The sequence below is a fragment of the Ursus maritimus genome, unplaced genomic scaffold, assembly GCF_017311325.1.
Source record: "Ursus maritimus isolate PB19 unplaced genomic scaffold, ASM1731132v1 scaffold_33, whole genome shotgun sequence".
Classification (NCBI taxonomy): Eukaryota; Metazoa; Chordata; class Mammalia; order Carnivora; family Ursidae; genus Ursus; species Ursus maritimus.
In genome coordinates, this window is record NW_024425897.1 from 22,567,572 (window position 1) to 22,589,873 (window position 22,302).

The following is a 22,302-nucleotide window of genomic DNA, read 5'->3' on the forward strand; positions in this document are numbered from 1 at the left end:
TATTAAAAAAAAAAAAAAAAAATGTTAAACTAATCTTACCTCTGTAAAAGTGCATCTCCTGAGTTAAATTCTGGGGTGTAACAGCTGCAGAGGTCCTTGAGTCAAAGGATCTCTGGGTTTAAACTAACGGGAGGTGTGAGACTGGGTGGGATCTGAAACCATTTCGTGGCAAAAAAAAAAAAAAAGGGTGGAGAGCAACAAACTACTGAAGAAGGAAGGTGGGTTATCTTCTCCATTTTCAGATTCACTGAAACAGGCCTTTATGGCAGTGGAAGGTTGCAGGACCCTATTGTTAAAAAAAATTCTGTGTTCTAAAAGGACTTCTCCCTGGTTTCTGTTGTCAGCTGGAGACGTCCCCTCACAGCCAAGTGCCTCCAGCCACCCTGGCCCAAGACTCGTAAGCGCAGTGTGTGGCCTCCGTGAGTTGCCTCCAGGGAGAGATCGAGGAGATGGACAGCCCCCGCCCGCTCCCGTGGTGCAGTTATTTCATACAGGGGGATCAGAGGCCCCCACACAGGTAAGCCACCCGCCCCTTGAGGCGGTCTGTACCGAATCCCTACTCGTGGCCACTGGGGCAGCGCCCTTGTCTCCCACTGCCTTCCACAGCCCAAAACTCCGAAGACGGGAACCCGTGCACACTGTGGGGCCGCTGCGTTTCTCTAAGAGAGTTGTTTATACCGATGTCGAGACGCAGCCTCTGGACTTCTCAGATTTCTAGTCCACTCCTTCAACAGAAACTCTCCAAGGCCAAGAGTGCTTTTTTGTACAATTGTTTATACAAATTCAACAAAGGTAAAACCGCATCAGGGAAGGTCTAGGAAAACAACACAACAATGGCACTTATGAAGGCATAACTTTACAACTAGGAAATAGCCATGTTATAAACCTTGAACGAGAACTCAACTCACTTCAAAGGAGAGAAAACAGGAAAAGAAAGGCTATGTTGGATCATTTATTCTACTTCTTGACCCACTGTATAAATTAGATCTGGGTAGAGTACAAGAGCTCATGCTGGCGCAAAACCCTCCTGAGTGCAAAGGCTGAAGTCTGAATTTTAAAATTTTGAGAAATGGGTGAATTCTATACAGAGGAAACTTGGCAAGGTGTCTTACTTCGACTATAATTAACATATATCCACATGCTTATGTAATTCTTGACGTACAAAGCAGGCTCTCAACTTCCAGTTAAACATGCTTTTAATTGGAAGGTCTTCACCTGCTTTGCCAAATCTGGGCACGTGTGTAGCTGGATTACTGGTGTCGATGAAGTACAGGTTAAGTTCTCTCCTACCTTAGGGAAACAAGGAAACTTGGCAATCTCAAAACAATAAAAACACAAGTATGCATTCAAACCTTGCATAAATAACTTTTAAACAATTTGTACAAAAATAGTTCTGCATAATGTAAGATGTAACAAAACCAAACAAAAAAATGTCACGACGGCAGCAGATGTGGTGTGTGGTCCACTTTACGTCGACACTGACCCCCGGAGCTGCAAGGAATGAGGTGCCCGAAACAAAACACCACCACCAACACAAACTCCCAAGCTCCTGCTTCAGTAAGAGAATTTCTTCAGCGTCCATCCTCCTCTCCAGCGGGAATGTCTTCTTGGTAAAGGCCGCCTTTAGAAATGGTCCAGAAAGCAGTGCAGTTACAATTCAGATAGACCAGAGCAAAGTGTCCGGTTCACTCATCGCCCGAATAGGTGGTGGAACGGCTTCTCCCTCAGCAAGACTTGCAAAACGGAATCGTGTGGTCTGTTGTTTCAAGTTCCAAATTGAAAATAAAAGCCCTAGTTTCTGTAAAGTTTTTTCCCCTCCCCTGCCATTTCCCTTCCCCCCCCCAACCCTTATTTACATACTTGTCCTTGGACTAACTCAGTTTCTGCAGGAGTTTTTCTTCCACTTGCCCAAACTGGACACTCACAGACATTTCAGCTATGAACTGTTCACAGCCTTCCTTGGTAACCTGCTTGCAGTACCTCAGGTCAATATGACAGATATTTCCACAGCGTTTGAAGAAGGACAGGCACTGGTCAGTAACCTTATTGCAGTCTGCAGGGAAGAGGAGACAACGTGAGGTGGAGGAACTGCAGAGGCCGAAGGCCCCTCCCGCCACCCAAACCCCAGCACTGAGCCATGAAACAGGACAGAGCCCTTGAGCATGGTCCAGCCCCTGGTGCCCTAGGGAAAACTGCACTTGCTGGAAAGCGCTCATTAAATGGGGAATGGTTCCATCTACCAATTATAAAGGTTAATGTATCTTGAAAAGCATCCAGACTTCCAAGTGAAACCACTTAGCAGCTTACCATAGCCTCTTTACATGTATATATTCTCACCTGAACAGGTCTCCTCTCTATGCTGTTTAACAAAGACAGGACCACACAATATATTAAACAGCTCGCTTTCCCCATCTAATTGTCGATAAATACCTATCTACGTTATTGTGCACTTATCTGCTTATTCCCTTCAGAGCAGTTGCGGGGGGGAGCAAAGGGTGAGAGTGAGAACATCTGTATGGTCATCCTGGGATCCTTTGCCCTCATGGGGGCACCAGTGCTTTCAGAAAGCGAGGCACAGCGGGCTTCTGAGCCCCTTACTAAGTGTTTACTGGAAACCCATGCAGAAAACCACGGTGCTACAAGGAGCTGGCGAGATTCTGTTGACAGTGAGCAAACCCAGAATTCAGAAGCTTTCATCATGCTCTCACTTAGACACACTCTTCTACCCATACTCTCTCAATTTATACTTTGCTTTCACCACCCTCTTGTGTTTTAGAACTGAATCCATAGTCTATCGGCTTCAATGCCCCTTAGCAAATCTGAGGCTCAGAGTCCCCCTCTGAGCCAGATAAATCCCTTCATCTCAGTGGTGTTCAGCTTGAAGTCTCTGACACCACTAGTGTCTGCACTTTCCTTTTTCCATTCAGGTGAGTGGGGTGAAAATAGTCAGGCCAACTGTAAAAAATAATACAGCCTTAGTGCCGGCCTCATGCTTATCAAAGACCCAGGTTTGGAGGTGACGTAAAGAAGTAAGAAGCTCAGCCAAGTTGCAGGATACGAAATGAACACACAAAAATCAGCTGCATTTTTATACACTAGCAACGAACAACCAGAAAATTAACTCCATTATAGTAGCATCAAAAAGAATAAAAAAATACTTAGGAATAAATTTAACCAACGAACTGAACGACTTTGTACACTGAAAACTAAAAAAGTGCTGCAAGAATTTAAATGGAGAGCTACCCCATGTTCACAGGAAGACCTAATATTGTTAAAATGTCAACACTACTCAAAGCAATCTACAGATTCAATGAAGTTGGTATAAAATACCAGGAGCATTTTTTTTTGAAGAACTAGAAAAATCTATCCTAAAATTCATGTAGAAGCGTAAGGGATCCTGAATTGCCAAAGCAGTCTAGAAAGCAAAATTGGAGGACTCACACTTCCTGATGTCAAAACTCACTACAAAGCCACAGCATGTATTACTGGCATTAAAGTCATGTAGACGAAGAGACCAGGAACTGACAGCCCAGAAATTAAACCTTTGAATCTTCAACGATTTTTGACAAGGTGCCACAACCACTTAGTGGATAAAAGACAAACTTTTCAACACATGCTGCTGGGAAAATTGGATATCTATATACAAATGAAGCTGGACATTCTACCTCACACCGTATACAAAATTAACTCAAAATTTAGAACTAAACATGAGAGCTAGACTATATGACTTTGAATTTGTCAATGGTTTCTTTTTTCTTAGAGAGCATGGGGGGAGGGGCAGAGGGAGAAGCAGTCTCCCCCACTAAGCCAGGGCTTGATCTCAGGACCCTGGGATCATGACTGGAGCCGAAGGCAAACACTTAACTGAGCCACCCAGGCGCCCCTGAATTTGTCAACGGTTTAACACCACACCAAAAGCACAAACAAAAAGAGATTGAACTAAAAAACGTTTGTGCGAAAGACATTACAAGAAAGTGAAAAGACAACACACAAAATGGGCAAAAGTATTTGCAAATCATGTATCTGATACGGGATTAATATCCAGAGCATATATTAAAGAACTCCTACGACTCGGGGCGCCTGGGTGGCTCAGTTGGTTGGGCGTCCAACTCTTGATTTCGGCTCAGGTCATGCTCTCAGGGTTGTGGGTTGGGGCCCTGTGTTGGGCTCTGTGCTGAGCGTGGAGCCTGCTTGGGATACTCTGCTTCTGCCCACCCCCCACTCCCCGGCTTGTGTATGTGCTCGCTCGCTCACTCAAAAACAAAAAAAACTCCTACAACTCAACAACAAAAAAATCCATAAGCTAGCTCATTAAAAAAAGAAAAAGGACATGAACAGACATTTCCCAAAGATGATATACAAAGAGCAAATAAATGAAAAGCTGCCCAACATCACTAATCACTAGGGAAACGCAGGTCAAAACCACATTGAGGGACACCTGGCTGGCTCACTTGGTAGAGCCTGCGACTCTTGATCTTGGGGTTATGAGACTGAGCCCCGAGCTGGGTGTAGAGATTACTTAAAATAATACATATTTCAAAACCACATTGAGGTATCACTTCATACCCACTAGAACGGCTATAAATAAAAAATGATTAGCAAAGATGTGGAGAAAATGGGACCCTTGTGCACTATGAGTAGGAATGTAAAATTGTGCAGCTGCTATGGAAAACAATATGGTAGGTTCCTCAAAAAAATTAAACCTACAATTACCATATGATCCAGCAGTCCACTTCTGGTTTATACCCAAAAGAACTGAAAGCAGGGACTTGAACAGATTTTGTACACCCATGTTCTCCTAGCAGCATTATTCATGACAGCCAAAAGGTAGAAGCAAGCCAACTGTCCGCTGATGAACGAACAGATAAAATTTGGGATATACACACAATGGAATACTATTCAGCTTCAAAAAGGAAGGAAATTCTGACACACGATACCACGTGGAGGAACCTTGATGACATTATGCTAATTAAAATAAGCCAGTCAACAAAACACTATAAGCTATTACCTAACTCCACTTTCATAAGGTCCCTAAAAAAGTCAAGTTCACACAGAATGCGGACTGTGAGGGGCGGAGAGAAGGAGGAACGGGGAGTGAGTGGGTACAGAGCTTCCGATGGGGTGAAGAAAAAGTTCTGGAGATGGTGGTGGTGGTTACGCAACGATGTAAATGAACTTAAATGCTAGTGAACTGTATACTTAAATGGTAAATTTTATGTTATGTATTTTACCAAAATCTTTTTTAACTCTGGAAGCTGGAGAAGAGATAACAGTTTGGTAGATTCGAGAAAGCTTAACCTAAACTGGCTGAAGGGAAAGCAGAGAAGCAGATTTATTCTATAAACAGCCAAAGGTTCTGGTAGTGGAAGCAACAAGCACAGGAAATGGAGCTAAAGAAGGGTTAGATTCCCTCCCCAGCTGCAAAAGAGCGGAGTTTCAGTCTCTGAGGGTAACAGAGAAAGTCTCTGGTTTGGGCACCACCTGGCACAGCAGGATGGGGCATCCAGTCAAAATCAGGGTCTACAGGGAAACTCACCCGCTGACTGTTGAGATCCCCCAGCCTCCTCCCCTCGCCAGGCCCTAGGACACTGGGCAGCCTAGTTTGCACCCTCCCACTGGGAGGTCAAGAAGAATCCTTTTGGCAGCCCTGACCAGCTCAAGAGAAAAGTCTGAAAGATCTCACATCTGGGTTTCCCCAAAGAAACAACCCATGCTGACCACAAAATGACTGACGTCTGCAGCCTCCGATCACCCCAGAGTGGACAACCACACACCGACACTAAATCCGAGAAGGATCTCTTATGAGGGCCACTGACCATGTCTGAAGGAAAAAGTATATGCAGGGAGAAGAAACTAAAACTATCAATATCCTCAGAGTGGAACTAAGAAACAGGAATAGGCCTCTCTACAGAAGTAAAAACAACAGGTGAGGGGAAAGGATGGGAGGATGTGGAGGGGAGGGTGTGAGTTCAAAGAATAAAATAAAGCTATAAAATTTAAAATACAGGTTGAACCACATGAAACTGCCCATGTTTTGACTGTTCTTGACCTAGAGAAACAGCAGCAATAAAAACCAGGGCGCCCGGGGGGCTCAGTCGGTTAGGTGTCCGACTCCTGGTTCTGGCTCAGGTGATGATCTCAGGGTCGTGGGATCGAGCCCTGCACTGGGCTGTGCTCTTTGGGGAGTCTGCCTGTCCCTTTCCCTCTGCTCCTCCCCCGACTCGCTCTCTAAAATAAATAAAATCATTTAAAAAAAAAAACAAACCTGCATGAATTGTGTGTTAAAGTGGAAGAAAACTCCCAGAAAAGCAAGGAAAAAGACACAAAGGTGGGAAACAGGAGGAAAAAAATATATATATCAGAGCAATAGTTAATAAAGAGATAACAGAAGAAAAGGAAATTAAGAAATAATTCAAGGAAATTTCCCAGAACTGAAGGACATTTGTTTCTAGATTGAAAGGGCTCATGAGTGTGGTGGATGAAAAGACTGAAACCAAGGCTCATCATCAAAAATTACAGAAAACTAGGGGCTCCCGGGTAGCTCAATCTATTAAGCATCTGCGTCCAGCTCAGGTCATGATCCCGGAGTCCCTGGATTGAGCCCCGCATCGGGCTCCCTGCTCAGCGGGGAGTCGGCTTCTCCCTCTCGCTCTGCCCCCCCCCCACCGCTCCTCTTTCTCTCTCAAATCTTAAAAAAACAAAAACAAAAAAAAACAGAAGAAGAGCAATAAAGCAAATGTCCTAACAAACTTCCGATTAGAGAAAATATTCACTGAAGGATGAAGTATCAAATGGTTCCGGATTGGACTCTGGAAGGCAAAGAAAAAGGAGCAATGCCTCCCACTTTCTGTAACAACATGGTTCCCAGATCCAGCTAAGCTATCAATTAAATACGAGGGAATAATAAAAACATTTTGGACAAAGTCTAAATGTCCTCCATGAAATCAGAGAGGCCAAGAAAAAATGTGGGATCAAGGAAAGTAGGGACCCTGCACAACACACAGACCAAGATAATTTCGAGGATGGCAGTAGGACACAGTCGGCAGGCAGGAGTTGGGAGAGAGGAAGTCCAGAAGGGAGAGCTCCTGCAAAAACTGGTCGGGGCCAGACAGAACAGTATTCGAGTCTGGTGCAGAGTCTGTGTAGAGACTAAACAAAAAAGAAGCAATTATTATTAACTCCAGGAAATAAAAAAATTGTGCAAGGCGGGAAATGTACTTATAATACACTATTTAGCTCAACAGCGGACAGTACTTATGTGGCCATAAAAGAAAAAATTGAGACGTAACTGTGAACTGGAAAGATTAAGGGGGGAGAAGATGTAAGAGCGGTCCTTGTGTTCTGCACGGCAGGCTCATGGATTCAGAAGGCCCGAGTGGAAAAAGAAAATCAAGAAATAGCAACATAGGTTTGCTGCGTGGAAGTATGGAGACACACTGGAAGAAAGAATTTAGGGTGAGTGTGTGTGAGGGGGGTGGTGAGAATCGGGAAGAGAAGGGAGGGGCCTGCCTTGCGCACCCACATAAATATTCTGTGGTAAAATTCAGCCTGCACAACAGCAGCTAGACAGCCGTAATTTCACCGTCACTAGAGCAGATCCTTCAAGTTCATGGATCCTGAAGCACGCTCACAGCCATCTATGTTATGCCGCAGACTTATTTTTATCATTAGTTAGTTGATGGCAAGGGAAAACTTTTTAAAAAGCAATGCATCTAAAAGAGACTGGGTATGGAGGTTTGCCTCCAGTACGGCACAGCTCCTAACCCGAACAGAGATCTCTCTGTACTGAGACGAAGGGAGGACCTGCGTGGAAAGACAAATGCCAAAGCGGGTTTCCACGTGCACAAGCGCGGCCAGGCCAGCGCTGCAGGGGAGGGGGACTGACGCCGGGATCTCTGCTACAGGCACGGAACTCCTAGTCACTAGAGAGTCACCACAATACCCAGCCCTGCTCGGGGCTGGAACAAGAGCCACCTAGGCCCTTCTCCAGAGGGCAGCTCCGGCATCCATGCAAGACCACGAGGGGAGCCTTGAGCTGGGATACTCAGCCCTGTAGGGCTCGCTCTTCTTTGCCTCCACAGGGAGGGACAACCCTTGCCACCAAAACTCCCCGACGAGGAGGAATGGCTTCCTAGGTAGAGAATGCTCTCGCACCATTCCTCCTCCAACGTGGCACAGCTGACGGGAAGGTACGGATCTACCAAGCATGAAGTGAAGGTGTCCTTTATTAGTTCCTAATTTCTGGAGGAAAAAAGTGGTTTTTTAGGTCTTATGTAAATCTTACATACACAATCTGACACCCTAAGCGATGAGACCAGAACTGGGTGACCTGGGTGGAGACGGGCCACGCTCTCTGTCCACCTCGCCATCAGTCACACCCCAGGGCCTTGCGAACTGACTCCAGCCCCATCAGCAAGGAGACAGGATCCTGCGGACGCAGAACCCCAGCAGCACCAGCTGTAGAGTCTTCTCGCCCCTGACGGCCCCTGATAGCAGGGTTAGGCAAGGGGCACCTAAGCGTGGACAACCAAGCTACTTCATCGGCCCGAGCCTGCCCGGCCTCACCGCCCGCTGCTGCCCTGCTCCCCTCTGCTTGTCTATACCACCTGGGAGAAGTTCCTCAAGCCGGTATTTTGGGTCAGGAACCATGGCTCTGTGTTTTGGCTGCTACCAGCACCATTTTTTGGCAGCAAGTATTACCAACCCAGCAGTAACTGCTGTGTTTCATGCTCCTCCTCTAGCCCAGGCCGTGTGTCTGTACTGTCACAGATCTGTCCTCGCCCTAACACCGCGACCCTCTAAGAGCAGGCACACAAAGTACTTCCCCCCAAATGTGAAGGTCCCAGCCCGTCCCCCAGGGTCCCAGGCAGACCTCGCTGGGTGCCCCCGACTGACCTGATAGGTTGATTTCGGTTAAGGAGTCTCGGGTGGTGGTGCCCACAGCAGTGAGCAGGTTGATGGACTGGTCGGTAACGTGGTTACAGTAACTAAGGTGGAGCTTGGAGAGCAGGGGCATGTGGCGTATGATGAGCCGCAGGGAGGCGTCTGTGATGTCCAGGCCTGCTAGACGCAGCTCCACGATGTTCCGGAGCTTGCTCCGATTGTCCATCTGACCTGAAGGGGGCAGGAAGGAGAGGGGCAGCATGTCGACCCGACCAGGGAGATCTAGTCACATTGACATAGCAGAAGGCCGAACAGCCACATGTCACACTTGGGTTTCAAATGGCCATTGAGTGTTTCCCCAAATTAGTTCTTTCACTTAAAAATCCAAAAGATTCCACAGCAAATCTCACACGTCTGGAGTGTTGACAAATCAGAACATTTAGAAACACAGCCCCCATTCTACCCAGCAGTACTCAGCTGGTTGGAGCAAGACAGCACAGCCTCTCTGGATCACCACGCTTTCCTCACGTAAGCCACAAGCGGGGAGCAATGACCTTTGCAACCCGGCCCAGGAAGGCTCCCTCTTGGGAGCCCATCCCTAACTACACTGACCCCCGTGTTTATGGAGGCTTAAAGCCAACAAAGGACAAATAAACGGAGAAGCAGTCAGATGCATGCGAAGACCCCACAGTGGAGTCTTGGGTGCGCAAAGAAGCCTCTGCTCTCACGCATCGCTTCTATGCCTGAAGGTGCCCGAGAACATGTCAGCTGGGACAACCTCTGCATCTTCTGGAAAAGGGCTAAGACCAGAGAAGGCTTGAGAACATATGTACCAGGTGGGGCCTGTGGGGAAAACCAGATCCAACGGCACAGCCTGGTCACACCGCCTCCAAGCTGACCCCCTTGAGCACACACACCTGGGCCTGGCCACTCACCTGGCCTGTTATCTGTGGGTGGGGACAGGAGATCCCGCATCTGGGCATCCTTTAGTCCTTCTACCCACTGGACATCCAGGGTCCGGAGCAACGGACAGCTAGAGCTACAGAGAGCTGAGACCGCGATCCACGAGCAGCCCGACAGCACCAAGTCTCGGAGCCCTGGGGGACAGAGGTGGCAGATCAGGAGACGCGACCCAGCACCCACCACTGCACCTCTGCGGTCCCTGGCCCAGTGCTCACCAGGCAACCGGTTGATGAGCCAGCTCAGCTGTTTCTTGGAGATATTGGTCCAGCTGAGGTCCAGGGAGACAGGCTGCCGCCGGATGATGCCACTCAGCATCAGGGGTGTGATGGACTTGCAGTGGTTCAGGTCGATGCGGGTCCATAACCGCTTATCGCAGCACCTGGGGGCCAGGCCCAGCAGAGGGGGTGTCAAACTTAGGGGCTTACGTGGGGAGCCCCCTGCATGGCTGTGGCAACTCCCCCACTACCAAGTTTGGGGGTGGGGGGCTCCCCAGCTCCACCCTCTGGATCCTTCGTTTAACACCTGTCCTGCCCACACCTGGGCACCTTTGCTCTGATTGCCACAGGCCCCCACAGAAGGTGCCAGTACCAGTTCTCCATTAAGTATTGACCGGGGGCTTCACTACTCCCCCTACAGGCCACTTCTCACAACAGCGCTCTAGGCAGACACCCTATAACGTACGCCCTTCCATGGGTGAAGGTAAGTGACCTGGCAAAGGCCACAAAGCTACGAAGTATCAGAGCTGAAGTTGAGATCGGTAACTGGAACCCTTGCTTTTAACCTGGGCTGCCTTCTTAAGGACAAGGGTTCCACCTGGTCCTTAGCTCATCTTCCAAGGCCGAAATCAGGCAATCAACTAGGGTTCACCTCTTCTGACAACTCCAGCGTGACCAGATTGCTGGAGCCACCTGGAACTCTTTTGAGAAGAATTACGCTGGACTGAGCTTAGAAGGAAAGAAAGATCATCACGAGGGACTAAAGTGGGCACACATACCACGCATGCGCCATCCCTGGTCTAGTCTAAGCCTGAGCCTGGAGCCCGACACCGGGCCAGTCCCTCGCTGCCTCCCCATCCAAGCTCAGCCAGCACCCCTCACCAGCGGTTCCAGGTCCTGCAGACCCGCATGCAGACACACAAGTCTTGGTGGCTGAGGTAGCTGAAGACGGCCATCCACACCTCCCTGTGCATGACGTGGGCTGCCCCATCATCCAGGGGCAGCGAGTCAGGCGGGGGGCTGATGGGGGGCGGCCGAATCACGTGTCGCTCCATCTGGATGCACTTGGGCGGGGACACAGAGGGAGGGGGCCGGGAGATGACACGGGGTGGGCTGCGCAGGCCAGGCCCCAGCTGGTGCCGCAGCTCCCGGGGGGTGCCGGTGAGCCCCTTGCTGAAGCGGTGGGGGCGCTCGCAGAGGCCCAGGGGCCGCTTGGGCTCCTCGCTCTCACTCTCGGGCTCTGACTTGATGGGCTGGTGGTTCTCGTTGGCCAGGCTGTTCTCTGTCTTCTGGATCTCTTGGTTCAGCTCCTTGCTTAGTTCCTTGCTCAGCTCCTTGGTGGGAAGCCGCCTCTTCCTGCGTATCTTTACCTTTTTCTTCTCCTCGGGGCCCTCTGCCCCCTCCGTGCTGGGTCCAGCGGTAGGGGAGCTGGAGCGGGAGTGGTCGCTTTCCCGGGCTTTGGGGGGCGCCTCGGGCAGGTCATCCTCCGGCTCCTGCTTGAAGCGTCGGAGAGGCTTGTTGGCAAGAGCCATCCGGTCCTCGGCGTTCTTCCAAGACCGCCGCTGAGGGAGGAGGGGGAGCGAGGGCAGCTAAGCCCCTAGGCTCAGGGACTGCACCCACCCAGGCCTCTCCACCCTCTGACGTGGGACCCACTGACCCAGCGGCAGGCGTGAGGGGAGAGGAAGACAGGAGAATGGAAAACAGTACCTTTTTCCTGAAAAGCTTATCTTCTTTGCCAGGTTTTAGCTGTCACAGGGAAAAAAAAGGATGCAGAGCTTGCTCCCAGGGTTCATGGGATTTGGTCCCCTCTACCCCCAACCCCACCACGAGTCCACAGTCTCTAGAGTGGGGGCTGGAGGGTCACCTTTCCCACAAATCCCACCTCTACTGTTACCGAAAGACAGTGGGCCCTGCCTGCTGCTTTTAAGAGAGAAGCTGGAAGGGGAGAAGTGTGGCCGAACTGTTCCCACCCAACTGACCTCCCACCCTCGGACAGACCCTGAGATGTGCACTGGCCCACTGAGGTCGGACTTGGCCCTGGGAGCCAGTCCTGGAGGCAGGGGCTGCGGGGTTCCCAGCGGAGCCTTAATGGCTGGAGCTGGGCAGACAACCAGGCGCCACCTCGTGGCCAAAGCGGGAAGGGCCGGTGGGCGGAGCGGGGCCGCCAGGATCCTCCGAGGTTCCCAGATCCACAGGGCTTCCGCGCGGCAGCTTCAGCTTCCCAGGCCCCACGCCAGAACCTCGAGCCAGCGATCCGCGACTGGGGCCTGGGAAGCTGCGGCGCACAGATGCCTCGGAGCGGGTGCGGCAATGGGCTGGAGAACCCGGGGAGGGGTGGCGAGGGGGCGGGGGCAGCCCGGGACTCGCAAGTGCCCAGGGCCTCGGGAGGGCGGGGCGACGTGGGAGCACCTGCTGCTGGAAGTAAGTGAGACTGGATCTCCACCAGGGGCTGAGGCTGCTGCCTAGAGGGGGCCTCGGCGAGAGGTGAGAGGAGGAACCGGGGGACGTTTGAAGCGTCGAGGCCTAAAGGGGTGGGAAGAGGAGTGACTCGCTGGTTTTCCCCTCCTTTCTTTTGGGCCGGGCTCTCAGGACTTATGTGACCTGCTCAGGGCAGCCAGAGGCCAGGACCCCGAGTTCTCCCCCTGCCCATCTCCGCCCCCGCCCCCGCCCCCGCGCCCCACACCCGGGACCAGCCAGGCCACCCCTCACTGCCCGCTCCTCCCAGTCCGTACTCGCTTGCGTCCACTCAGCTCTTGGGGCTTCTCGTATTTCCGCTTCCTCCTCAGGTGCACGTCGTCCGACTTTCGGCGCAGGATGCCGTCCGGGGGCACCTTCTTGGGGTGTTCGTCTGACCTGCGCCGAGGCACTTCCTCACACTCACTCCTCCGCTTGGCAGGCTCCTGCCCTTCCTTGTTGTCCCGGTTCATCTTCTGCTCCTTGAGCAGGGAGCCAGGCAGGTTGGAGGCATACTTAAAGCCAGGGCCACGCTTTTGCTTGTAGGCCAAAAAGAGAGAAGGAACAAACCAACTGTATATCTTTGGACTTGCCCCCCGCCCAGAACCCACAGCAACCACTGGCCGACAAGGCAGGGACAGGCTGCATCTGGCAAGACCAAGGTCCGCCCCTCCCAGGCTGACCCCTGGGACTTGGAGCCCGACACTCACTTTCCCGGTCTTGCCGGCGTGGTTACACTTTGGACACTCCCAGCAGTTTGGAAGCTCATCGTTGACCACGCCCTCTGACTCCTTAATCTGCAAAGGACACACACCAGTCAGCAAGCAGGGAGGGGGCAGAAGATGCCACACCTGCCGGGAACATCAACTACCCCCTCCCAGGTGTCATTTCCAGCCCATCCCTGACCAAGAGAAAACAAAGGTGGTTAAGACGGGTGGCTCTGGATTCTGGCCAGGGGTCAAATCCTAACTTTGCCTCTTACTAGCTCAGCGCTCATGGGCAAATCACTCCCAGCTCCGTGGGCCAGTGCCCCCCATCGTGAAATGGAACATACCTGTCTCACCGCCGTTCTGCAACAGGGAGATAACCTAGGTAAAGCGATTGCTCAGGGCCTGGCACCCAGAAAGGACCCCACCAATTGTTCAGCCATTGAGTAGCACTGTCCTGGGTGCTAAGTGTGAGCAGCTCCCAGGGGCTGTCTCTGATCTGGGAGACAAAGTCACCAGGCAACTAAAACGTGAAGGTCTGACTTCCAAAGGCAGGAGAAAACCGCAGTGCCCCCTTCAGAGTGGGAGGTGTGTGTAGGACGCTGAGCCTTAAGACAAACCCCCTGCCACCACCACAGAGGAACGGAGACACTCCAGAGCTGAGGTCACATCTGGGGCAGGCAGACCTCAATCTTGCTAAAACACACAGATACACATAGGCTGACACCTGGGATGATGGGGAGGTGCCAGGCATGATGACATTCTCTGGGGACAGCCCAGAGCAGTCTCTTCCCTTCAGCGGTGGAACGTGTTGCCTAAGACAGGCAGGCCCAGCGCGGCGGTCCCCGTGAGAAAGCAGCCCTGCCCCGGGCACACGGAGGGAGCAGGCTCTTGGCATACAGCAACACTAACGCAACCACCTGTCACGGGACCCGCCCTCCCCTGGCCCAGGCCTTGTTCTCCCAGAAGCCCGGAACCAGGATTCCAGCAAGCGACACAAGCACCAAGTCTCTCCCTCTGGTCTGGGTGCACGACTCTGGGAACTGTCTATGGTTCTGAGGTATTGGGGGGGTATGTGTTCATTCCCTCAAAGACACGGGTGGGGATAGTCTGAACTACTCCAGACCCTTCTTGGCCTCACCCAGAACCTCGCAGACTTGGCCTCTGAGGAAGGAAGCTCACAGGCCCCCCAGCATCAGCACCCCCGGAGGCCCACTGTGGGGGTGCCGAACAGCACAGCCAGAGCCCCCGGGACTGCTCACCTTAAGGCATCCAGGGTGGATGATTTCATTGCAGATGGAGCACTCCATGAGCATGAGGTTAAACTTTCCTTCTTCCTCTTCCACGGTGTCTTCCTTCCCGGCCTCGCCACACACCAGGCACACGGCAGTGTGGGGCAGCACTGGCTGAAGAGCCGGAGAGAGCGCAGCCGTGTCAGCAGGGGCCAGGACCCACGGGGGACAGGTCACAGGCCAGGAGTCAGCGAGAACTGGCTCCAGCCCTGCCCATCGTTCATTCGCTCATTCAGTCCAATATCCATCAGGCTACTCTGTGCGTGCCAGATACTCAGGGCTGGAAGAGCACCGAGCAAGACAAACAGAAATCTCTGCCGCCCTGAGCCTACACTTCAGCGGAGGGAGGCAGACAAGTGAAGAACAACAGTGTATGTTGGGACAAGGGATATGGAGACACGTACAGCAAGGAGGCCGAGGGGTGAGGGGGGCAGGGGGGCTCCCTGGAAACATGGAGGCCAGGGCCAGCATCATGAGCAAGGAAGGATCTGAAGGCGGGGGCAGGGCATGAACTGCGCCCAGACCCGCGGGGGGCCGAGGCCACGCGTCACCAGCCCTATCACAGCACCGTCCCCACCACCTTTCCAGGGAGGTCTGCAGGGTCAAAACCATCGTCAGAGTAACACTAAGATGTTATCTGCCTTTTCCAACTATGTTGACATTTGCTCCGGTGAGTGAAACTCTGGCACTTGTCAGGGCGGCACTGAGTTTGTCACTGCCACGCGCTCATTACAAAGATCACCAGGTTTCTCTGAAGGGCTTTGATGAGGCAGAAAAAGCTACTGTTATTAAAACCCTGACCCTTGAATACGTAACCTTTTTTTAAAAAATATTTTTTATTATTTGAGTACCTATCTTTTTAATGTTCTGTATGACAAAATAGGAAGTATACATAAAGCACTAGGGCTGCATACCAAAGGACGATGCTTATCGAAAGGAAAGGCCCTCGTGACTAAGCTGTGACCTGACTTGGTCATTTTCTCCATGGAACATCATTCTACTTGACAGAATAACTGATTAAAAAAAAAAAAAAAAAGTACTGGCAGATTTCTCAAAGATGAAATGAACTGGTCGCTTCCAGAAAAACAAATTTGTAGCATTTGTTACAAAGGATAAAATTCAAATTTTAAAACCAAAATTTGAATTTTGGAAAACTTACATTAGCCACCATGAACTGGACAGCTTCCCAATACTTAAAAGACTTCGTTCTACGGAGATTGGTGGTGGTGGTAACAAATGTGATTACTTTGTTTTTTACATTGTATAACACTGTGTGCCCCTATTTGGACAATCTGTATAACTCAGTAAGCCAGTGTTTTCCAAATAACCGTGATGTTGTAACATCATGCATGAGCAAATGAGCTTTTCCAGGGGCAAGAAAGACTAATGAATTTTAATGTAACAGTATGAAAAGTTCATTGATACAGTTTCAGATTCCACATTGCAACTAACCTTTAAGAAACTACCACCTGTTGAGTCCCTGCACAGTCTCAGAGATACCCACCGCTACGAAAAGACTATGGAAATTACTCCTCTCCCTTTTCCAACTACAGATGTGCGTGAGGCCCCATTTCCCTCACATGGTTCCTCCAAAACAACATACTGGGATAGAACGAAGACAGACACATGTGTGAAAATGCAGGTATTGTCTAATGAACCAAACATAAAAGAAGAGATTTACGAAAACATAAAACAATGCCATTCTTCCTAATCATTTTTGTTTTGGAAGATGGAGTTATTTCTTGTAAAAATGTTATTTACAAAAAAAATGTTCTTTATAATAACATGTAGTAAGTCTGTTCTTTTCAAATGAATTCAAAGTATTTTTTTAAACTTCCCTGTTTTAATTTTGAATACAATAATAATAATAAATAACCCACACCAACAAAGCTCTTTGGGGTCCCCATAGTTTTCAAGAATTCCCAAGACCACATTTGAGAACTGCTGTACTGGGCTATAAAACCCCCTGCGGGCGGGCCAGCACTCACACACACCCACCTCCCAGTACCTGGGATCCAGAGGAAACACACAATTTTATTACACTGAGTTAGAAGAGCTTCAAATAAGCTCGGATATATGCTCCACTAAATGAAAAGTCTATAAGATGGCACAAACATCTGAGTTCAAATGAATAGAATACTGAAGGCAAAAGAACCATCATTTGTTCAACAAATACTTAATCAACATCTGCTAAAGCCTGAAGCAAGCAACCAAAAGGGGAACAGTAATGAGGAAGGCAGCTGTTCCCTCGAGCTGTCCGGGAGACAGAGCACGCTAAAATCCCAGGAAAACATGGGAAAGGCACGTGCCTGTGCCACAGGAAGCAGCAAGCAGCTGACGTTGGGAGGACACCCAGGATGGGGAATTTGGGCTCCTACAGGCAGAGAAAAGTGGGGAGCAAGAAAAGCAAAAGGCACCTCCAACCCACATGAGAGGGACAGAGAAGCAAGAGCCAGATGCGTGCAGCAACAGCGGGGAGGGCAGGCCAGCCACAGGAGCGCACACAGCCCAAAGCTGGGCGTGCTGGGTGGGGACTGACTCGGAAATCAGCAGGTGGAACCACAGGCAAAGCCACCTCAGAGACTCAGGAGGGGAACCCAGGCCCAAGTCAGCAGGGCGACAGAGCTGGACAGCGTGAAGGGATGAAGTCTCACAAGGAAGAGCAAAGGGAAGGCTGGTCATGGGCAGAGAGAGACTCTGGCACATCAAGAGAGAGGAGTCTGGAAAGGGAAGAGAGGTGGCTTGCATGTGTCAGAGGTGGGTAAACCATGGCAGAAAGAGTCTCTATAAAGTAGAAAGGTTGGAAGAAGAGTAAGGAGGACGCCCAGGGTCAGGCCAAGACTACATTTACTATTAGTTCCAGAAGCCCCATCAGGTTGGACAGACACACAAAACTGAGGTTTCCTTCAACACTCACTGAGCCAAGTGCCGGGCTAGACACCAGAACTGCAAAGCATATGTGACAGCAGAGACAGGTCCCATAACTGCCTGGAACACGGGGCGGGGGCGGGTAAGGCTCAAGAGGAAGACACAGTGCTGGGTCATGGCCCATGTGCCGAGTTTTAGGCGACAATGTTCTCAAAACCAACAATCCCTACAGACAAACTCTCTTAAATTCTGATAGAATGCGACAGGTCACATGGACCCTCACTCCAGAAAAATGTATACATAGGCATGCAGAGACAAAAAGCTGTATTTAATTTCAAGGGCACTCCCAAATTTCCTGAAATCCACTGAAATGACCTGGGTACAGGTAACAAAAACCCAAGCAATGAAACAAAACTGTATGGCAAAGGAAACAATCCACAGAGTGAAAAGGCAACCTATGGAATGGGAGCAAATATTTAGAAACCCTGCATGTGATGAGGAGTTAACATGCAGAACACATTAAGAACCCCAACTCAACAACCAAAAAAAATCCAATTTAAAAATGGGCAAAGGACTTAACCAGGCATTTCTCCAAAGAAGCTACGGCCAACACACAAAGATGCTCAACGTCACCCATCACCAGGGAAATGCAGGTCAAAACCATTCGGGTAACCACTACCGGAACAGCAAGTCACAAGTGTGGGCGAGGGTACAGAGAAAGCGGGACCCGTGTGCACCGCTGGGGGGAAGGGAAGGTGGAGCAGCCTCTGTGGAGAACAGCATGGCGGTCCCCAAAACAATAAAAAATACAGCTACTGGGGTGCCGGGTGATTCGGTTGGGTTAAGCATCTGACTCTTGATTTTGGCTTGGGTCATGATCTCAGAGTCATGGAATCAGCCCCAGGATGGGCTCCGTGCTCATTGTGGAGCCTGCTTGAGATTCTCTCCCTCGCCTATTCCCCTCTGCCCCTCCCCTGACTCAGGCGCACATGTGCCTACGCATTCTCTCTCTCTCTCAAATAAATAAACAAAATCTTAGGAAAAAAACCCACAGAGCTACCATATGATCCAACAATCTTACTTCTGGGTATATACTCAAAAGAATTCAAAACAGGATCTCAAAGACATACAGGGCACCCCCATGTTCACAGCAGCATTATTCACAAGAGCCAAGAGGTGGAAGCAACTTAAACATCCATCAACAGAGGAACAGGTAAAGAAAATGCAGCCTATACAAACGGTGGAGTGTTATTCAGTCTTTAAAAAGGAGGAGGTCCAGACTGGCTCAGTTGGTAGAGCATTCAACTCTTGATCTTGGGATCCTGAGTTCAAGCCCCATGTTGGGCACAGAATTTACCTACTTAAAAAAAAAAAAAAAAAGAGGAAATCCTGATCCATGCAACAATATAGATGAACCTTGAGGACTTTATGCTCACTGAACTAACCAGCTGCAGAAGGAGGAGCACCAGTCATATGAGGTACCTAAAGCAGTCACACTCAGAAGGTAGAAAGGTGGTTGCCGGGAGCTGGCGGAGGGGAAACGGAGTTGTTCAACGGATATAGGGTTTCCCTTTGGCAAGATGAAAAGGTTCCAGAGATCAGCTTGCACAACGAGTATAAAGGTAATATGACTGCACTGAACACTTAAAAATGGTTAAAATAGTAAATTCTGTTCTGTGTTTTGACCATAGGAGAAAAGGAAACAAAAAACCACTAAACTAAAACAAAAACACACACAGTATGTGTGGAGGGAGAAGGCGAAGGTGCCCCTGGGCTCGGAGGGGCAGCCGCAGCCAGAGAGAAAGGCGCACCCAATGCCAGGCTGGACCTTCGGAGCTCACCCAGGAATCCTGTCCCTCCTGCTGAGCCTGCTTTCCCACAGGAGCAGAAAGATCACTGTTCCCACAGGGAGGATCCCGAGGCCTTGGGTGCAGCGCCCTGCGGAAGGCAGAGTGTGTATGTGCTGGACGGCTGCACGGACAGACGCCGGGACTGTGCCAGAGTCTCTGTCTACCACCCTGTCCTGGAGCAAGGCTGGGGGCAGTGAGATAGTCTGCAGGAGCTGGCCAGGCTCTCCGGCAGCCCAGCTCCTGGGCACCATAAATCAGTCCTCTTTATCTGGGGCAGCCCCCTCAGGAAGGGGCACTGACCTTTCACCTAGACCTCTGACTTTGAAGGCAGGACAGGAAGGAAGGGAGGGCGGGCCTAGAACCGTCATGAACTGGACCATAAATGTTGGCAATGGGGTCACAGACAGGACAGGCTGACATCTTTAATGGCAGAGACTTCAAAGTACGTGGTCATCTAGGGAAGGAAGGAGTTCTAAGACCATCAGCGTATGAAGAAAAAGCAGCTCAGCACCATAAGTCTGCCCCTCCCACCCCATTCCTGCAATGTGGAATCTGAAACAGCACTGGTCGGAGCCCCCTTTCTTCCCACAGGGAGCACCTCTGAGGGGTTTCTGCAGCTGGAACATTCTCTTTAAGGGAGAGACTAGAAAGACCAACAAGCAGAAGCACAAGCCGGGGAGGCGGGGTCTGGATGCAGAGGAGGGCGCGGAGGGCCAGGGTGCTCCCGAGGACGGCAGGGCCGCCAGCTCTGCTCTGCCCCCGGGAGTCTCTGGGAGACGGGGCGCCCGCCGCACTCGCACTCACCGCGATGCACTGCCGCATGATGCAGCTCTGCTTCATCCGCCCGGGGCCCCCGAACTTCTTCATGTCCTTGCAGAAGTGGCACTCTCCGCACTCGGTCCGCAGGCAGGCCTCGCACTTGCGGCATCGCGTCCGGCGCCGGCGAGCTCCCGCCGTTGTCCGGTTGGCGGCCAACTTCACGGCGGAGGCCGGGCCCAGCTTCCCCTTGGGCCGACCTACCGCCCGGTTCTGCGGGAGAGCACACAGGACCGTGAGATGGGCCACAGGGCCGGCCCGACCCCCACGGCAGGGCGTCTGGTCCCAACCCCAGAACCTCAGACGGCGGAGCTTATTTAGAAACAGGGCCTTTACAGAGGTGATCCAATTAAAATAAGGTCATTAGGGTGGGCCCTAATCCAATAGGACTGGCGTCTTTATGTAAGGGGCAATTTGCACACAAGCACAGAGGGAGTGCTGTGGAGACACAGGAAGAAGATGGCCATGTGACTGGAGGGGTCTATAAGCCCAGGAAGCCGGCAGCCCCCAGACGCTGGAAGAGACAAGGCGGATCCTCCCCTAGAGTCTTCAGAGGGAGCATGGTCCTGCCAGCACCTTGATTTCAGACTTCTGGCTTCCGAACTGTGAGAGAGGAAGCTTCTGTTGTTTTAAGCACCCCCATATTGGGTACTTCATTATAGCAGCCCCAGAAAGTGACTAGAGGACACCCTGCTTCTGAGAGCATATCCTGGTTCAAGACCCTTCCGCGGCTGCCACGTCTCAGCACAGGCCCCTGCCTGCCTCCGGCCAGGTTCTGCTTCCCCCAAGAGGCTGCACACAGCCACACGGAAGGCCTCTGTCCCCTCGGCCAGGAACACAAAACCCTCCCTACTCCAGTTGGGTAAGACCTACCCATTCTGCAGGCCCCAGTCTACACACTGCTTTCTTCTGACAGCCCTCCCTGCCCTCCCCGCCCTGTGTTCAGCGCGCCTCCTAGGGGCTCTGTTCTCAGGGGCCTTCCCTTTGAGACAGAAGAGCTCAGGAAGGCAGTTATCAAGAGTGTCTTGTCACCACTGTCCTTTGACAAGATGGCCTGGCACACACGGTGTGCTCAATGGACTGAACAAAGCCTGGTAGAATGCGACAGTAACCTTAAGGAGCCTTGACTTCTGAGCTCTTCTCTAAACAGCCACCAAATGCTTCTTTCCCCGCCACTCAGAAGAAAACAGAGAAACAGATGAACAGAAGAATGGTGCAGCAATGCAGAACAGTGAACCAGCCAGCCACAGGTCCTGCTCAGAGTCCTGCTGTTGGGGCTGGCAGCCGCAGAGCCCCTTGCCAGCCAGGATCCATGAGGGGGCTCCCAGGCCAGCTGCCAGAGGACACCGTCTGCTGAGGTCCCCTGTGCACCTGGGACTAGAAGCAGGAGGGACCAAGGCCAGTAGTGTGTGTTATCTGAAACACCTTTCCAAGTAGCAGGAGTCTGCTAAAAATGGTTCATCGGTCAGGGAGACACACTCCTTATCCCAAAACTATCTGATCAAATTGATCTGATGCTTACAACAGCCCCTTCGCGGCCAACTAATCTCAAATTCGGTACCAGCCTTTTAGTTTTACTTGCTTGCCACACCTGGGTCCCTCACAAAAGCCCCTCCTCTTGTCAGCTCCCAGGCCCAGAAGTATGGTCACTATGTATCACAACAGTGCAAAGGGTCCTCTTTCCAGAGACCCCTCCCCACACCACCAACCGGGGCTATCTAGAAAGCTATAACCAAATCAGGAAGAATTTCTCTGTGAGTAAAGCCTCGCCATCATCCACTTCTTCCGCAGTGCAGTGGTCCCTGCAGAGAGGTGAAAATCTCACACTTCCCCCAACCCCCTCTGGTACTGACACTAGGTGGATCCTTCCCTCCAATTTCTTTTCCTAGCAGCCTGCAACATTCCAGGGAGCCCTGCTACTCTGGATCTTTATCCCACTCAACATTCTCTGAACTCTGAAGAGGAAAGGGAGACACAAGACGTGGCTCCAGTGGCCCATCGGTCTTCATCGACTCCACCCTGACCCCACTGCTCCCACAGAGCCACTCCACACTCAGGCCCCCCCTCAGCTGCAGGGTGACGCGGCCAGTGGCCCTGTCACCAGGGAGGCCCACTGTGGAAGGGGCGGCTCCCACACGAGCTACTTGGTCTTCCATCAGTGAAGGTCTCGCAGTCTCCTCCCACCAGTCCTTACACTGTACCCCAGTGAGGTCTGGGGTGCCCCTTGTCACACACAGGAGGAGCTTAGCAGCCC

The 22,302-nt window shown here is 51.2% G+C and overlaps 1 protein-coding gene across 1 annotated transcript in view; it reads right to left on the bottom strand.

The window, feature by feature from the left end:
- Positions 1–754: 754 nt before the first annotated feature.
- KDM2B (lysine demethylase 2B) overlaps positions 755–22,302 on the bottom strand; it is a 114,597-nt gene continuing 93,049 nt past the window's right edge. Inside the window, exons 13-24 of the mRNA XM_040619957.1 lie at positions 20,037–20,261; positions 14,485–14,628; positions 13,226–13,312; positions 12,794–13,054; positions 12,471–12,584; positions 11,769–11,807; positions 10,944–11,623; positions 10,062–10,225; positions 9,819–9,980; positions 8,896–9,114; positions 1,861–2,053; positions 755–1,756 (exon numbers count right to left, since the gene is read on the bottom strand). Of these exons, the coding sequence (XP_040475891.1) occupies positions 1,872–2,053; positions 8,896–9,114; positions 9,819–9,980; positions 10,062–10,225; positions 10,944–11,623; positions 11,769–11,807; positions 12,471–12,584; positions 12,794–13,054; positions 13,226–13,312; positions 14,485–14,628; positions 20,037–20,261 (2,277 nt within the window). The 3' untranslated portion in view covers positions 755–1,756; positions 1,861–1,871. The remainder of the gene's footprint in view (positions 1,757–1,860; positions 2,054–8,895; positions 9,115–9,818; positions 9,981–10,061; positions 10,226–10,943; positions 11,624–11,768; positions 11,808–12,470; positions 12,585–12,793; positions 13,055–13,225; positions 13,313–14,484; positions 14,629–20,036; positions 20,262–22,302) is intronic.